General features: G+C 41.5%; 1 protein-coding gene across 1 annotated transcript in view; it reads left to right on the top strand.

Moving 5' to 3' along the window:
• The window catches only part of stab1 (stabilin 1), a 187,331-nt gene that overhangs the window by 82,842 nt on the left and 86,127 nt on the right, over window positions 1–18,362 (top strand). Inside the window, exons 29-33 of the mRNA XM_045691993.2 lie at window positions 2,861–2,972; window positions 3,135–3,212; window positions 3,363–3,464; window positions 3,801–3,905; window positions 11,935–12,069. Of these exons, the coding sequence (XP_045547949.2) occupies window positions 2,861–2,972; window positions 3,135–3,212; window positions 3,363–3,464; window positions 3,801–3,905; window positions 11,935–12,069 (532 nt within the window). The remainder of the gene's footprint in view (window positions 1–2,860; window positions 2,973–3,134; window positions 3,213–3,362; window positions 3,465–3,800; window positions 3,906–11,934; window positions 12,070–18,362) is intronic.

The following is an 18,362-nucleotide window of genomic DNA, read 5'->3' on the forward strand; positions in this document are numbered from 1 at the left end:
TACCTTACCATGCCTTAACTTACCATGCCTTACCATGCCTTACCATGCCTTACCATACCTTACCATGCAATGCCTTAACTTACCATGCCTTACCATGCCATAACTTAACTTACCATGCCTTACCATACCTTACCATGCCATGCCTTAACTTACCATGCCTTACCATACCATACCTTACCATGCCTTAACTTACCATGCCTTACCATGCCTTACCATACCTTACCATGCCATGCCTTAACTTACCATGCCTTACCATACCTTACCATGCCATGCCTTAACTTACCATGCCTTCCCATACCTTAACATGCCTTAACCTAGCTTACCATACCTTTCCTTACCATGCCATGCCTTACCTTACCATACCTTACTTTACCATGTCTTACCATACCATACCATATCATTCCTTACATACCCTGCAATACTGTACCGTACCATACCTTGCCATACCTTACCTTACCTTACCTTACCTTACCATACCTTACCTTACCTTACCTTACCTTACCTTACCTTACCTTACCATACCTTACCATACCTTACCATACCTTACCTTAACATGCCATGCCATACCATACCTTACCTTACCTTACCATACCTTACCTTACCTTACCTTACCTTACCTTACCTTACCTTACCATACCTTAACATGCCATGCCATACCATACCTTACCTTACCTTACCTTACCTTACCTTACCTTACCTTACCTTACCTTACCATACCTTAACATGCCATGCCATGCCATACCTTACCTTACCTTACCTTACCTTACCTTACCTTACCTTACCTTACCTTACCTTACCTTACCTTACCTTGTCATTCCCTACCATACCATGCCATACCATGTCTTACCATACCATACCATACCTTACCTTACCTTACCTTACCTTACCTCACCATGCCATACCATGTCTTACCATACCATGCCATACCATGTCTTACCATACCATGCCATACCATGTCTTACCATACCATACCATACCTTACCTTACAGTCTGCACGTTTAGATTTTCACATCAACTAATAACATTCAGTTGATTACAGCTGCATCTCTTTTCAACATGAGAAGAAACCAATAAATACATTTACTCAATACAATGGTATTTTTCAATGGTATATTGTCCCATACAATAATCTGTACTCTTCATTTTTTTTTTTTCTCGACCTCACAGCAGTTGTCGCAACCCCATACTTTTGAATACCACTGTTCTAAAGTAATTTACTGATAATGTCAATCTGAAGTGAATATACTAGGAGAAGTGAGAGGTTTAGCTGCTCTAAGACAGGGATTCCCAAACGTTTTCTCTCAGGATCTGAAGGGAATATACTAGGAGAAGTGAGAGGTTTAGCTGCTCTAAGACAGGGATTCCCAAACGTTTTCTCTCAGGATCTGAAGTGAATATACTAGGAGAAGTGAGAGGTTTAGCTGCTCTAAGACAGGGATTCCCAAACGTTTTCTCTCAGGATCTGAAGTGAATATACTAGGAGAAGTGAGAGGTTTAGCTGCTCTAAGACAGGGATTCCCAAACGTTTTCTCTCAGGATCTGAAGTGAATATACTAGGAGAAGTGAGAGGTTTAGCTGCTCTAAGACAGGGATTCCCAAACGTTTTCTCTCAGGATCTGAAGTGAATATACTAGGAGAAGTGAGAGGTTTAGCTGCTCTAAGACAGGGATTCCCAAACGTTTTCTCTCAGGATCTGAAGTGAATATACTAGGAGAAGTGAGAGGTTTAGCTGCTCTAAGACAGGGATTCCCAAACGTTTTCTCTCAGGATCTGAAGTGAATATACTAGGAGAAGTGAGAGGTTTAGCTGCTCTAAGACAGGGATTCCCAAACGTTTTCTCTCAGGATCTGAAGTGAATATACTAGGAGAAGTGAGAGGTTTAGCTGCTCTAAGACAGGGATTCCCAAACGTTTTCTCTCAGGATCTGAAGGGAATATACTAGGAGAAGTGAGAGGTTTAGCTGCTCTAAGACAGGGATTCCCAAACGTTGTCTCTCAGACCCCCTTCTTCCAGCATTGGGGAACATCGTTAGCAACATTAGCTGACATGGGCTAGTTGATCTGGACATTTCTGACAAGTTGTGAATCTCTCTCTAAGGTCTGTAATGACTGACATGACAAGAGGAACTCATGATGCACTACCCCAAGTTCTAAATTACGCTTTGTTCGTTCTACTATTACAACTTTCAAGCGTTAAGTTTCAAGCCCCCCTTTGTCGACCCCTGGGGAGGGGGCTCGCCCCACAGTTTGGAAACCACTGCTCTAAGACACAGAGTTGGCCCCGACCTACATGCCGATCTTGGATCAGATTAGCATTTTCCCCATTTATGGTTTAGGTTAGGATTGGCTCACGGGAAGATGATCGTAGCTCTGTACCTGGGGGAAATGTCACCCCGGGAGCATATGGCCGGGATTCAATCCAATCAAGGGTTGTAGACAATTCTGCTTTTAAAGGCAACGTTCCAACATAGGTGGAGATCAGCTTCGCCATAAAACGCTACATATGTCGGCTCAATCCAAATTGCCTTTAGCCTTCCCTGTAGCTCAGTTGGTAGAGCATGGTGTTTGCAACGCCAGGGTTGTGGGTTCGATTCCCACGGGGGGCCAGCAAAAAAAAATGTATGAAATTGTATGAAATGTATGCATTCACTACTGTAAGTCGCTCTGGATAAGAGCGTCTGCTAAAATGACTAAAATGTAAAAAAAAATGTAAATGTAAAAAAGCTGCATTGCCTATTTTATTCATTTATTTAGTCTCGGTGAAATAAAAAAAAATCTATATTTTTCAAGGGATTGTAAAAGGGCTATAACACGCGATTAGATTGAATCCCATGCTTAGATACACTCCTCTTCCTCCCCAGAGCCCATTTCCTCCAGGGGATATTCTCCATAGAGGACCTGGACAAGAAGGTCAACCAGCGGTTACCCACTCTACACTTGCCTACTTCATGGGAGGTCAAAACTGTTGGTGGGGTAAGTAGAAGATGTTGTTGTTGTTATCGTTGCCATAGTGTCTACAGCCATGTCTCAAGATGATCTGACTGTGACTGTCTTCTTTATGTTTCAGGAAGTTAGGATAGAGAATGCAACCATCCTCTACTTCAACCAACATCCTGGTTCTTCTTTATGTTTCAGGAAGTTAGGATAGAGAATGCAACCATCCTCACCCCCAACATCCCTTCTATCAACGGATACATCCACATCATTAATACGGTAACGTGTAACAGGTCACTGCTTTAGTCTGTGGATATAAATCAACTTCACACAGATGTGTTTTCATTTAATATTCCAAAAGCTTTTACACAAGCGAGAGTTGTTAGGAGGTAAAAAGTTTATCCTGTGTTGATGGTTTTGTGTTTTCAGGTTCTGTTCCCCCCCTTGTCAGACATCCCACCAGAACCCCCAGGCCTGATGCAGTTCCTCAACACCACCCCTACCTTCAGTCTCTTTACACAGGCAGCACTGGTACGTTATTTTTGGTAGGTTGGTATGTTGTAACGCAAGGCAGCTTGATGTACAAGTACACCCCCTTGGACAGGACGCTTGTGCTCTGCTGTCACATGCTAGGACCAAGGTAACAATATTCACATGTTTCCTCCACGTTAAGTTCAACCTGCCTCCCCCCAGTCCTTCCATATATGTGACGTGCGTTTGATTTAGCTTTCTGATTCGATGGAACCAATGGAATAGAACAACGTTCAAGTATTTGAAAATATTTGACATACCAGTACGTGTCTGTTATCAGCTCGATCAGAGATATTATTGACTTTGTTTTCTGTTTTTCCCGTAATCTCCCTCCAGCTCTACAACCTGACAGAGGAGATCGGTGTCTACGATTATACACTCCTACTTCCAACCGACGCCGCCGTCCGAAATTACCTGAGCCAGACTAACGCTACACAACTGGTAGGTAGAGATTACCTGAGCCAGACTAACTCTACACAGCTGGTAGGTAGAGATTACCTGAGCCGGACTAACTCTACACAGCTGGTAGGTAGAGATTACCTGAGCCAGACTAACTCTACACAACTGGTAGGTAGAGATTACCTGAGCCAGACTAACTCTACACAGCTGGTAGGTAGAGATTACCTGAGCAAGACTAACTCTACACAGCTGGTAGGTAGAGATTACCTGAGCCAGACTAACTCTACACAGCTGGTAGGTAGAGATTACCTGAGCCAGACTAACTCTACACAGCTGGTAGGTAGAGATTACCTGAGCCAGACTAACTCTACACAACTGGTAGGTAGAGATTACCTGAGCCAGACTAACTCTACACAGCTGGTAGGTAGAGATTACCTGAGCCAGACTAACTCTACACAGCTGGTAGGTAGAGATTACCTGAGCCAGACTAACTCTACACAGCTGGTAGGTAGAGATTACCTGAGCCAGACTAACTCTACACAACTGGTAGGTAGAGATTACCTGAGCCAGACTAACTCTACACAGCTGGTAGGTAGAGATTACCTGAGCAAGACTAACTCTACACAGCTGGTAGGTAGAGATTACCTGAGCAAGACTAACTCTACACAGCTGGTAGGTAGAGATTACCTGAGCCAGACTAACTCTACACAGCTGGTAGGTAGAGATTACCTGAGCCAGACTAACTCTACACAGCTGGTAGGTAGAGATTACCTGAGCCAGACTAACTCTACACAACTGGTAGGTAGAGATTACCTGAGCCAGACCAACTCTACACAACTGGTAGGTAGAGATTACCTGAGCCAGACTAACTCTACACAACTGGTAGGTAGAGATTACCTGAGCCGGACTAACTCTACACAGCTGGTAGGTAGAGATTACCTGAGCCAGACTAACTCTACACAGCTGGTAGGTAGAGATTACCTGAGCCAGACCAACTCTACACAACTGGTAGGTAGAGATTACCTGAGCCAGACTAACTCTACACAGCTGATAGGTAGAGATTACCTGAGCCAGACTAACTCTACACAACTGGTAGGTAGAGATTACCTGAGCAAGACTAACTCTACACAGCTGGTAGGTAGAGATTACCTGAGCCAGACTAACTCTACACAGCTGGTACGTAGAGATTACCTGAGCCAGACTAACTCTACACAGCTGGTAGGTAGAGATTACCTGAGCCAGACTAACTCTACACAGCTGGTAGGTAGAGATTACCTGAGCCAGACTAACTCTACACAACTGGTAGGTAGAGATTACCTGAGCCAGACTAACTCTACACAGCTGGTAGGTAGAGATTACCTGAGCCAGACTAACTCTACACAACTGGTAGGTAGAGATTACCTGAGCCAGACTAACTCTACACAGCTGGTAGGTAGAGATTACCTGAGCCAGACTAACTCTACACAGCTGGTAGGTACAGATTACCTGAGCCAGACTAACGCTACACAGCTGGTAGGTAGAGATTACCTGAGCCAGACTAACTCTACACAGCTGGTAGGTAGAGATTACCTGAGCAAGACTAACTCTACACAGCTGGTAGGTAGAGATTACCTGAGCCAGACTAACTCTACACAACTGGTAGGTAGAGATTACCTGAGCAAGACTAACTCTACACAGCTGGTAGGTAGAGATTACCTGAGCCAGACTAACTCTACACAGCTGGTAGGTAGAGATTACCTGAGCCAGACTAACTCTACACAGCTGGTAGGTAGAGATTACCTGAGCCAGACTAACTCTACACAACTGGTAGGTAGAGATTACCTGAGCCAGACTAATGTCAGAACCTAGACATTAATCCAGTATTTGACTGTGTTTTTTTTATTAATTCAGGGCCCGATTCCGACCCGAGTTAAACGTGCGTAGATGGAATGGAATTGCCCCTTTCTATGCACTTCTCTCTGTGTATTCTGACCTTGAACTTCAGCTTGATAACAGCATGTTATTCACCCGCTATTTGTTTAGGATTTAGACCTAATGGATGGTGTGGCCGGAGGTGTGTCTACAGATACACTGTATTCTGACCTTGACTTAATACCCTCATAATTCCACCACTTTACGCTTCGAGGAAACCATGAATAAGGTCTAGTAAAAACCTACCGGGTCCTAGTGGGACATTTTATTCAGATAGAAATAACACCATTCTGTAATGTACAACTTGATAAGAGATAAGGTAAATGAGTAATCCGTTTGGAGAAAGGGATTGTAAATTTAAATGAGAATTTGTTTTAGATATATTTAGATATATATTTTTTACTTACAGTCGTTGGAGATAAATGTGAAACCAGTCATATGGTAGTAAACTGCACCAGATCATCATATTAACTTTCCCACAGTTTATGAAATGCTGTGCCAATTTAGCAGAATTTAAATTGTATGGCCTGTTATCTTGCAGGGATAGCCACTCTAATGTCTTAAATCATGGCTAGTCTGACTTTCTCTGTCTCCTATTTCTATCATGTTAAATATTAGTCACTATCGGTATCGACCGTCAATCGGCGTAGGATTCACACATATTACACTGCCAATTTACTGTTAGTTCCCTTCAGTTGGTATAGCCTACATTATCATTCCATTACACTGTTAGTTCCCTTCAGTTGGTATAGCCTACATTATCATTCCATTACACTGTTAGTTCCCTTCAGTTGGTATAGACTACATTATCATTCCATTACACTGTTAGTTCCCTTCAGTTGGTATAGTCTACATTATCATTCCATTACACTGTTAGTTCCCTTCAGTTGGTATAGCCTACATTATCATTCCATTACACTGTTAGTTCCCTTCAGTTGGTATAGTCTACATTATCATTCCATTACACTGTTAGTTCCCTTCAGTTGGTAGAGCCTACATTATCATTCCATTTAATTACACTGTTAGTTCCCTTCAGTTGGTATAGCCTACATTATCATTCCATTTAAATACACTGTTAGTTCCCTTCAGTTGGTATAGCCTACATTATCATTCCATTACACTGTTAGTTCCCTTCAGTTGGTATAGCCTACATTATCATTCCATCACACTGTTAGTTCCCTTCAGTTGGTATAGCCTACATTATCATTCCATTTAATTACACTGTTAGTTCCCTTCAGTTGGTATAGTCTACATTATCATTCCATTACACTGTTAGTTCCCTTCAGTTGGTATAGTCTACATTATCATTCCATTTAATTACACTGTCAGTTCCCTTCAGTTGGTATAGTCTACATTATCATTCCATTTAATTACACTGTTAGTTCCCTTCAGTTGGTATAGCCTACATTATCATTCCATTACACTGTCAGTTCCCTTCAGTTGGTATAGCCTACATTATCATTCCATTTAATTACACTGTTAGTTCCCTTCAGTTGGTATAGCCTACATTATCATTCCATTACACTGTCAGTTCCCTTCAGTTGGTATAGCCTACATTATCATTCCATCACACTGTTAGTTCCCTTCAGTTGGTATAGTCTACATTATCATTCTTTTCCATTACACTGTTAGTTCCCTTCAGTTGGTATAGCCTACATTATCGTTCCATTTAATTACACTGTTAGTTCCCTTCAGTTGGTATAGCCTACATTATCATTCCATTTAATTACACTGTTAGTTCCCTTCAGTTGGTAGAGCCTACATTATCATTCCATTACACTGTTAGTTCCCTTCAGTTGGTAAAGCCTACATTATCATTCCATTACACTGTTAGTTCCCTTCAGTTGGTTTAGCCTACATTATCATTCCATTACACTGTTAGTTCCCTTCAGTTGGTATAGCCTACATTATCATTCCATTACACTGTTAGTTCCCTTCAGTTGGTATAGTCTACATTATCATTCCATTACACTGTTAGTTCCCTTCAGTTGGTATAGCCTACATTATCATTCCATTACACTGTTAGTTCCCTTCAGTTGGTATAGCCTACATTATCATTCCATTACACTGTCAGTTCCCTTCAGTTGGTATAGACTACATTATCATTCCATTTAATTACACTGTCAGTTCCCTTCAGTTGGTATAGCCTACATTATCATTCCATTTAATTACACTGTTAGTTCCCTTCAGTTGGTATAGTCTACATTATCATTCCATTACACTGTCAGTTCCCTTCAGTTGGTATAGCCTACATTATCATTCCATCACACTGTTAGTTCCCTTCAGTTGGTATAGTCTACATTATCATTCTTTTCCATTACACTGTTAGTTCCCTTCAGTTGGTATAGCCTACATTATCGTTCCATTTAATTACACTGTTAGTTCCCTTCAGTTGGTATAGCCTACATTATCATTCCATTTAATTACACTGTTAGTTCCCTTCAGTTGGTAGAGCCTACATTATCATTCCATTACACTGTTAGTTCCCTTCAGTTGGTAAAGCCTACATTATCATTCCATTACACTGTTAGTTCCCTTCAGTTGGTTTAGCCTACATTATCATTCCATTACACTGTTAGTTCCCTTCAGTTGGTATAGCCTACATTATCATTCCATTACACTGTTAGTTCCCTTCAGTTGGTATAGTCTACATTATCATTCCATTACACTGTTAGTTCCCTTCAGTTGGTATAGCCTACATTATCATTCCATTACACTGTTAGTTCCCTTCAGTTGGTATAGCCTACATTATCATTCCATTACACTGTCAGTTCCCTTCAGTTGGTATAGACTACATTATCATTCCATTTAATTACACTGTCAGTTCCCTTCAGTTGGTATAGCCTACATTATCATTCCATTTAATTACACTGTTAGTTCCCTTCAGTTGGTATAGCCTACATTATCATTCCATTTAATTACACTGTTAGTTCCCTTCAGTTGGTATAGCCTACATTATCATTCCATTACACTGTTAGTTCCCTTCAGTTGGTATAGCCTACATTATCATTCCATTACACTGTTAGTTCCCTTCAGTTGGTATAGCCTACATTATCATTCCATTACACTCTTAGTTCCCTTCAGTTGGTATAGTCTACATTATCATTCCATTCCATTACACTGTCAGTTCCCTTCAGTTGGTATAGTCTACATTATCATTCCATTCCATTACACTGTCAGTTCCCTTCAGTTGGTATAGCCTACATTATCATTCCATTACATTGTTAGTTCCCATCAGTTGGTATAGCCTACATTATCATTCCATCACACTGTTAGTTCCCTTCAGTTGGTATAGCCTACATTATCATTCCATCACACTGTTAGTTCCCTTCAGTTGGTATAGCCTACATTATCATTCCATTACACTGTTAGTTCCCTTCAGTTGGTATAGCCTACATTATCATTCCATTACACTGTTAGTTCCCTTCAGTTGGTATAGTCTACATTATCATTCCATTCCATTACACTGTGAGTTCCCTTCAGTTGGTATAGCCTACATTATCATTCCATTACACTGTTAGTTCCCTTCAGTTGGTATAGCCTACATTATCATTCCATTACACTGTTAGTTCCCTTCAGTTGGTATAGCCTACATTATCATTCCATTACACTGTTAGTTCCCTTCAGTTGGTATAGCCTACATTATCATTCCATTACACTGTCAGTTCCCTTCAGTTGGTATAGGCTACATTATCATTCCATTTAAATACACTGTCAGTTCCCTTCAGTTGGTATACTCTACATTATCATTCCATTACACTGTCAGTTCCCTTCAGTTGGTATAGCCGACATTATCATTCCATTACACTGTCAGTTCCCTTCAGTTGGTATACCCTACATTATCATTCCATTACACTGTCAGTTCCCTTCAGTTGGTATAGTCTACATTATCATTCCATTACACTGTCGGTTCCCTTCAGTTGGTATAGCCTACATTATCATTCCATTTAATTACACTGTCAGTTCCCTTCAGTTGGTATAGCCTACATTATCATTCCATGTAATTACACTGTCAGTTCCCTTCAGTTGGTATAGCCTACATTATCATTCCATCACACTGTTAGTTCCCTTCAGTTGGTATAGCCTACATTATCATTCCATCACACTGTTAGTTCCCTTCAGTTGGTATAGCCTACATTATCATTCCATGTAATTACACTGTCAGTTCCCTTCAGTTGGTATAGCCTACATTATCATTCCATGTAATTACACTGTCAGTTCCCTTCAGTTGGTATAGCCTACATTATCATTCCATTACACTGTTAGTTCCCTTCAGTTGGTATAGCCTACATTATCATTCCATTTAATTACACTGTTAGTTCCCTTCAGTTGGTATAGCCTACATTATCATTCCATTTAATTACACTGTTAGTTCCCTTCAGTTGGTATAGCCTACATTATCATTCCATTACACTGTTAGTTCCCTTCAGTTGGTATAGTCTACATTATCATTCCATTACACTGTTAGTTCCCTTCAGTTGGTATAGTCTACATTATCATTCCATTACACTGTTAGTTGGTATAGCCTACATTATCATTCCATTACACTGTTAGTTCCCTTCAGTTGGTATAGCCTACATTATCATTCCATTACACTGTCAGTTCCCTTCAGTTGGTATAGCCTACATTATCATTCCATTTAATTACACTGTTAGTTCCCTTCAGTTGGTATAGCCTACATTATCATTCCATTACACTGTTAGTTCCCTTCAGTTGGTATAGCCTACATTATCATTCCATTACACTGTCAGTTCCCTTCAGTTGGTATAGCCTACATTATCATTCCATTTAAATACACTGTTTGTTCCCTTCAGTTGGTATAGCCTACATTATTATTCCATTACACTGTCAGTTCCCTTCAGTTTGTATAGCCTACATTATCATTCCATTACACTGTCAGTTCCCTTCAGTTGGTATAGCCTACATTATCATTCCATTACACTGTCAGTTCCCTTCAGTTGGTATAGGCTACATTATCATTCCATTACACTGTTAGTTCCCTTCAGTTGGTATAGTCTACATTATCATTCCATTTAATTACACTGTTAGTTCCCTTCAGTTGGTATAGCCTACATTATCATTCCATCACACTGTTAGTTCCCTTCAGTTGGTTTAGCCTACATTATCATTCCATTTAATTACACTGTTAGTTCCCTTCAGTTGGTATAGCCTACATTATCATTCCATTTAATTACACTCTTAGTTCCCTTCAGTTGGTATAGCCTACATTATCATTCCATTCTGAATGAATCAAACAACAATTGTCTTTCTTTTGTGCATAAAGGCTCTCCATATCAGTTTTTTTATGATACATAAATACTTTCCTAACCTTAAATAATGTTCAAGATAAGAGTATATTTTTATCTAACAATTGGTGCTGAAATGGAGACGAGTATGCATATACATCCTTTAGGGTATATTTTAGTTTTTATTTATTATAATATTTTTAACAATACAAAACATACACAAACAAACGACAACATACAAACACACACAAACATCCACAAACATCACCCCTGTCCATTCCCACCTGCTCACACCCCCATCTCCTGTAGCCACATCACTCTCCCCACATGGCCTCAAACTGAAACCATTTTGTTTCTCTCTCTGTCGCCCACGTAATTTCAACATTTAGATAATAAAGCATTTGACTTTTCCATTGTGTCTAACCGTGGCGAATTGGTTGATTCCCAGTTTTTAAGTATATGTTTTTTTTTCAAGATGATTGCCGAGAACTAACGTCCAACCCATCGGGCATGTCACTGCACCGTCATATGCCATGTCTTCAAATGCATATATTTAGATGGCTTTCTTTAAATGATCCTTAATATCCTGAACCCGTTCTCTAGATATATTCTAGTGAGGCTGTCGACAAAATTCTAACTAAAAGATATACCGTAGTTAAAAGGATGGCTTAAGATAAATATACTGAAAACCCTATTGAATGAAAACTCCACATGAAAATCTGTTGGTCAGCAAGTGGGAGGGTTTTCAGTGGTTGAATTACATTTGTTCAGAGCGCGCAAGGGAACCACGGCCGTTAAACACCTTCGTAAAGTCTGAATACCAACTACTGAGAAGTGCACAGGAAAGTGTGTAATTTCCTAAGTCGGAATCGGGCCCTCATACCACAATAACTATGCTGTTAACTTGTCAACAGGGTGAAGAGGTGTTGAAATACCACGTCATTCTTCATGAACAGCTGTTCCCGGATCATCTGAGGGATGGGATGCTGAAGGACACATTACTTGGGAAAGCCTACCAGATCATGTTCCACCTGGGCAAGAACAATGAGGTATGGCAGTTTGGCAACCGGTTGGTTGATTTATTAGTTAATTGATTTGATTGGTTGGTTGGTTGGTTGGTTGATTGATTAGTTAATTGATTTGATTGGTTGGTTGGTTGGTTGGTTGGTTGGTTGGTTGGTTGGTTGATTGGTTGATTGATTGATTAGTTAATTGATTTGATTGGTTGGTTGGTTGGTTGATTGTATTTAATAATAACAGTATATTTACACTGATCCAGCCTGAGACAACCTGACATAGAGTAGCCATGAGCCAAGGTATTCCTGACATAGAGTAGCCATGAGCCAAGGTATTCCTGACATAGAGTAGCCATGAGCCAAGGTATTCCTGACATAGAGTAGCCATGAGCCAAGGTATTCCTGACATAGAGTAGCCATGAGCCAAGGTATTCCTGACATAGAGTAGCCATGAGCCAAGGTATTCCTGACATAGAGTAGCCATGAGCCAAGGTATTCCTGACATGGAGTAGCCATGAGCCAAGGTATTCCTGACATAGAGTAGCCATGAGCCAAGGTATTCCTGACATAGAGTAGCCATGAGCCAAGGTATTCCTGACATAGAGTAGCCATGAGCCAAGGTATTCCTGACATAGAGTAGCCATGAGCCAAGGTATTCCTGACATAGAGTAGCCATGAGCCAAGGTATTCCTGACATAGAGTAGCCATGAGCCAAGGTATTCCTGACATAGAGTAGCCATGAGCCAAGGTATTCCTGACATAGAGTAGCCATGAGCCAAGGTATTCTTGACATAGAGTAGCCATGAGCCAAGGTATTCCTGACATAGAGTAGCCATGAGCCAAGGTATTCCTGACATAGAGTAGCCATGAGCCAAGGTATTCTTGACATAGAGTAGCCATGAGCCAAGGTATTCCTGACATAGAGTAGCCATGAGCCAAGGTATTCCTGACATAGAGTAGCCATGAGCCAAGGTATTCCTGACATAGAGTAGCCATGAGCCAAGGTATTCCTGACATGGAGTAGCCATGAGCCAAGGTATTCCTGACATAGAGTAGCCATGAGCCAAGGTATTCCTGACATAGAGTAGCCATGAGCCAAGGTATTCCTGACATAGAGTAGCCATGAGCCAAGGTATTCTTGCGAGCTCCGTTCAAATATTTCGTAACACTGTATTTATGTATTTGTATTTATTAATGTACCAAGATAAAATATTGTAGTCTAGGCAACATATGAGATGTGAATAGACAACATTTCATTCCGAAGTCAAAGTGTATTTTCTCTCGCTTCAGCTGAAATAATGTCCTCCGGCGATGTCAAGAAAATGTTCGTCATATTTCTATGCATGCATCGAAATATGTATAAATATAGTACTCATTCAAGAAATGCCCGTTACTCATTCTTTGATTTGGACTCATACTCCGATCCTCCTGTGCTCAGAGCACGGCAGTATGCATTTTGAGAAACACTCCCTCTGTGTCCCAATGGAACCCTATTGTTTTATGTTCTTATTGAACCTTTATTTTTGACAGGGAATCATGCCGAGTTGCAGATGAGCCCTGTAATTACAAAAAATATACAAATCAATACAATAATAAAACCAGAGATACACAATTACAATTACAATTGGTTGTGTGGTTGTGGTCAGTAGTTGTGGTCAGTGGTTGTGGTCAGTAGCTGTGGTCAGTAGTGTTGTGGTCAGTAGTTAGTTATGAGCTGTTGCCAGAGAATTGAATGTTAATTTCTATACCATAAACTGCCTCCAACGTCATTTTAAAGAATTTGTCAGTATGTCCAACCGGTCTCACAACAGCAGACCACGTGTAACCACGCCAGCCCAGGACCTCCACATCCGCATCGTCTGAGACCAGCCACCCGGACAGCTGATGAAACTGTGGGTTTGCACAACAGAATAATTTCTGCCCAAACTGTCAGAAACAGTCTCAGGGAAGCTCATCTGTGTGCTCGTCATCATCACCATGGTCTTGACCTAAGCTACAGACAACTAACGCGATTGCATTTTATCGATGGCAATTTGAATGCACAGAGATACAGTGACGAGATTCTGAGGCCCATTGTTGTGCCGTTCATCTGCCGCCATCACCTCATGTTTCAGCACGACCCCATGTCGCAAGGGTCTGTACACAATTCCTGGAAGCTGAAAATGTCCCAGTTCTTCCATGGCCTGCATACTCACCAGACATGCCACCCATTGAGCATGTTTGGGATGCTCTGGATCGACTTTTACGACAGCGTGTTCCAGTTCCCACCAATATCCAGCAACGTCACACAGCCATTGAAGAGGAGTGGGACAACTTTCCACAGGCCACAATCATCAGCCTGATAAATTCTATGTGAAGGAGGTGTGTAATGCTACATGAGGCAAATGGTGGTCACACCAGATACTGACTGGTTTTCTGATCCACGCCCTTACCTTTTTTTAAGGTACAGTACCAGTCAAAGGTTTGACACTTTATTTGTACTATTTTTGACATTGTGGAATAATAGTGCAGTCATCAAAACTATGAAATAACACATATGGAATCATGTAGTAACCAAAAAAGTGTTAAACAATCAAAATATATTTTAGAATTTAGATTCTTCAAAGTAGCCAACCTTTGCCTTGATGACAGCTATGCACATTTGTGTCATTCTCTCAACCAGCTTCATGAGGTAGTCACCTGGAATGCTTTTCCAACGTTTAAAAAAAATATATATTTCACCTTTATTTAACCAGGTAGGCAAGTTGAGAACTCGTTCTCATTTACAATTGCGACCTGGCCAAGATAAAGCAAAGCAGTTCGACACATACAACAACACAGAGTTACACATGGAGTTAAACAAACATACAGTCAATAATACAGTAGAAAAATAAGTCTATATACAATGTGAGGAAATGAGGTGAGATAAGGGAGGTAAAGGCAAAAAAAGGCCATGGTGGCAAAGTAAATACAATATAGCAAGTAAAACACTATATGTAGATATGTAGTGGAAGAAAGTGCAAAGTAGAAATATAAATAATGGGGTGCAAAGGAGCAAAATAAATAAATAAATAAATACAGTAGGGGAAGCGGTAGTTGTTTAGGCTAAATTATAGATGGGCTATGTACAGGTGCAGTGATCTGTGAGCTGCTCTGACAGCTGGTGCTTAAAGCTAGTGAGGGAGATAAGTGTTTCCAGTTTCAGAGATTTTTGTAGTTCGTTCCAGTCATTGGCAGCAGAGAACTGGAAGGAGAGACGGCCAAAGGAGGAATTGGCTTTGGGGGTGACCAGAGAGATATACCTGCTGGAGCGCGTGCTACAGGTGGGTGCTGCTACGGTGACCAGTGAGCTGAGATAAGGGGGGACTTTACCTAGCAGGGTCTTGTAGATGACCTGGAGCCAGTGGGTTTGGCGACAAGTATGAAACGAGGGCCAGCCAACGAGAGCGTACAGGTCGCAGTGGTGGGTAGTATATGGGGCTTTGGTGACAAACGGATGGCACTGAGATAGACTGCATCCAGTTTATTGAGTATGGTATTGGAGGCTATTTTGTAAATGACATCGCCGAAGTCGAGGATTGGTAGGATGGTCAGTTTTACGATGGTATGCTTGGCAGCATGAGTGAAGGAAGCATTGTTGCGAAATAGGAAGCCGATTCTAGATTTAATTTTGGACTGGAGATGTTTGATGTGAGTCTGGAAGGCGAGTTTACAGTCTAACCAGACACCTAGGTATTTGTAGTTGTCCACATATTCTAAGTCTGAACCGTCCAGAGTAGTGATGCTGGACGGGTGGGCAGTGATCGGTTAGAGAGCATGCGTTTAGTTTTACTTCTATTTAAGAGCAGTTGTAACCCACGGAAGCTCGTCTGGAGGGTAGTTAACACAGTGTCCAAAGAAGGGCCAGAAGTATACAGAATGGTATTGTCTTCATAGAGGTGGATCAGAGAATCACCAGCAGCAAGAGCGACATCATTGATGTATACAGAGAAAAGAGTCGGCCCAAGAATTGAATCCTGTGGCACCCCCATAGAGACTGCCAGAGGCCCAGACAACAGGCCCTCTGATTTGACACATTGAACTCTATCAGGGAAGTAGTTGGTGAACCAGGCGAGTCAATCATTTGAGAAACCAAGGCTATTGAGTCTGCCGATGAGGATGTGGTGATTGACAGAGTCGAAAGCCTTGGCCAGGTCAATGAATACGGCAGCACAGTATTGTTTCTTATCGATGGTGGTTACGATATCGTTTAGGACCTTGAGCGTGGCTGAGGTGCACCCATGACCAGCTCTGAAACCAGATTGCATAGCGGAGAAGGTGCGGTGGGATTCGAAATGGTCGGTAATCTGTTTGTTGACTTGGCTTTCGAAGACCTTAGAAAGGCAGGGTAGGATAGATATAGGTCTGTAGCAGTTTGAGTCAAGAGTGTCCCCCCCTTTGAAGAGGGGGATGACCGCAGCTGCTTTCAAATCTTTGGGAATCTCAGACGACACGAAAGAGAGGTTGAACAGGCTCGTAATAGGGGTTGCAACAATTTCGGCAGATCATTTTAGAAAGAAAGGGTCCAGATTGTCTAGCCCGGCAGATTTGTAGGGTCCAGATTTTGCAGCTCTTTCAGAACATCAGCTATCTGGATTTGGGAGAATGAGAAATGGGGAAGGGTTGGGCGAGTAGCTGTGGGGGGTGCAGTGCTGTTGACCGCAGTAGGGGTAGCCAGGTGGAAAGCATGGCCAGCCGTAGAAAAATGCTTATTGAAATTCTCAATTATAGTGGATTTATCGGTGATGACAGAGTTTCCTATCCTCAGTGCAGTGGGCAGCTGGGAGGAGGTGTTCTTATTCTCCATGGACTTTACAGTGTCCCAGAACTTTTTTGAGTTTGTGTTGCAGGAAGCAAATTTCTGCTTGAAAAAGCTAGCCTTGCCTTTTCTAACTGCCTGTGTATATTGGTTTCTAACTTCCCTGAAAAGTTGCATATCACGGGGGCTGTTCGATGCTAATGCAAAACGCCACAGGATGTTTTTGTGTTGGTTAAGGGCAGTCAGGTCTGGAGAGAACCAAGGGCTATATCTGTTCCTGGTTCTAAATTTCTTGAATGGGGCATGCTTATTTAAGATGGTGAGGGCATTTAAAAAAAATAACCAGGCATCCTCTACTGACGGGATGAGGTCAATATCCTTCCAGGATACCCGGGCCAGGTGGATTAGAAAGGCTTGCTCGCTGAAGTGTTTCAGGGAGCGTTTGACAGTGATGAGTGGGGGTCGTTTGACCGCTGACCCATTACGGATGTAGGCAATGAGGCAGTGATCACTGAGATCTTGGTTGAAAACAGCAGAGGTGTATTTCTTTTTATTATTACGTGTATTACGTTCTTGAAGGAGTTCCCACATATACTGAGCACTTGTTGGCTGCTTTTCCTTCACTCTGCAGTCCAACTCATCCCAAACCACCTCAATTGGGTTAAGGTCAGGTGATTGTGGAGGCCAGGTCATCTGATGCAGCACTCCATCACTCTCTTTCTTGGTCAAATAGCCCTTACACAGCCTGGAGGTGTGTTTTGGGTCATTGTCCTGTTTAAAAAATATATATAGATTTCCAGCGGTCTAATGTCCATTGCGCGTGTTTCTTGGCCCAAGCAAGTCTCTTCTTATTGGTGTCCTTTAGTAATGGTTTCTTTGCAACAATTTGACTATGAAGGCCTGATTCACGCAGTCTCCTCTGAACAGTTGATGTTGAGATGTGTCTGTTACTTGAACTCTGTGAAGCATTTATTTGGGCTGCAATTTCTGAGGTGCAGTTAGTTGCCGATTTCTGAGGCTGGTAACTCTATTGAACTTATCCTCTGCAGCAGAGGTAACTCTGGATCTTCCATTCCTGTGGCAGTCCTCATGAGAGACAGTTTCATCATAGCGCTTGATGGTTTTTCCAAATACACTTGAATACATTTTTCGGGTTGACTGACCTTCATGTCTTAAAGTAATGATGGACTGTCATTTCTCTTTGCTTATTTGATCTGTTCTTGCCATAATATGGACTTGGTATTTTACCAAATAGGGCTATCTTCTGTATACTATGTATACATACTATGTACTATGTATCCTCCTCCTACCTTGTCACAACACAACTGATTGGCTCAAACGCATTAAGGAAAGAAATTCCTAAAATGTACTTTTGATAAGGCACACCTGTTAATTGAAATCCATTCCAGGTGACTACCTCATGAAGCTGGTTGAGAGAATGCCAAGAGTGTGCAAAGCTGTCATCACGGCAAATGGTGGCTACTTTGAAGAATCTCAAATAAAGTGTTTAACACTTTTTTGGTTACTACATGATTCCATAAGTGTTATT

Source organism: Salmo salar, chromosome 12, assembly GCF_965601325.2.
Source record: "Salmo salar chromosome 12, fSalSal1, whole genome shotgun sequence".
Lineage (NCBI taxonomy): Eukaryota > Metazoa > Chordata > Actinopteri > Salmoniformes > Salmonidae > Salmo > Salmo salar.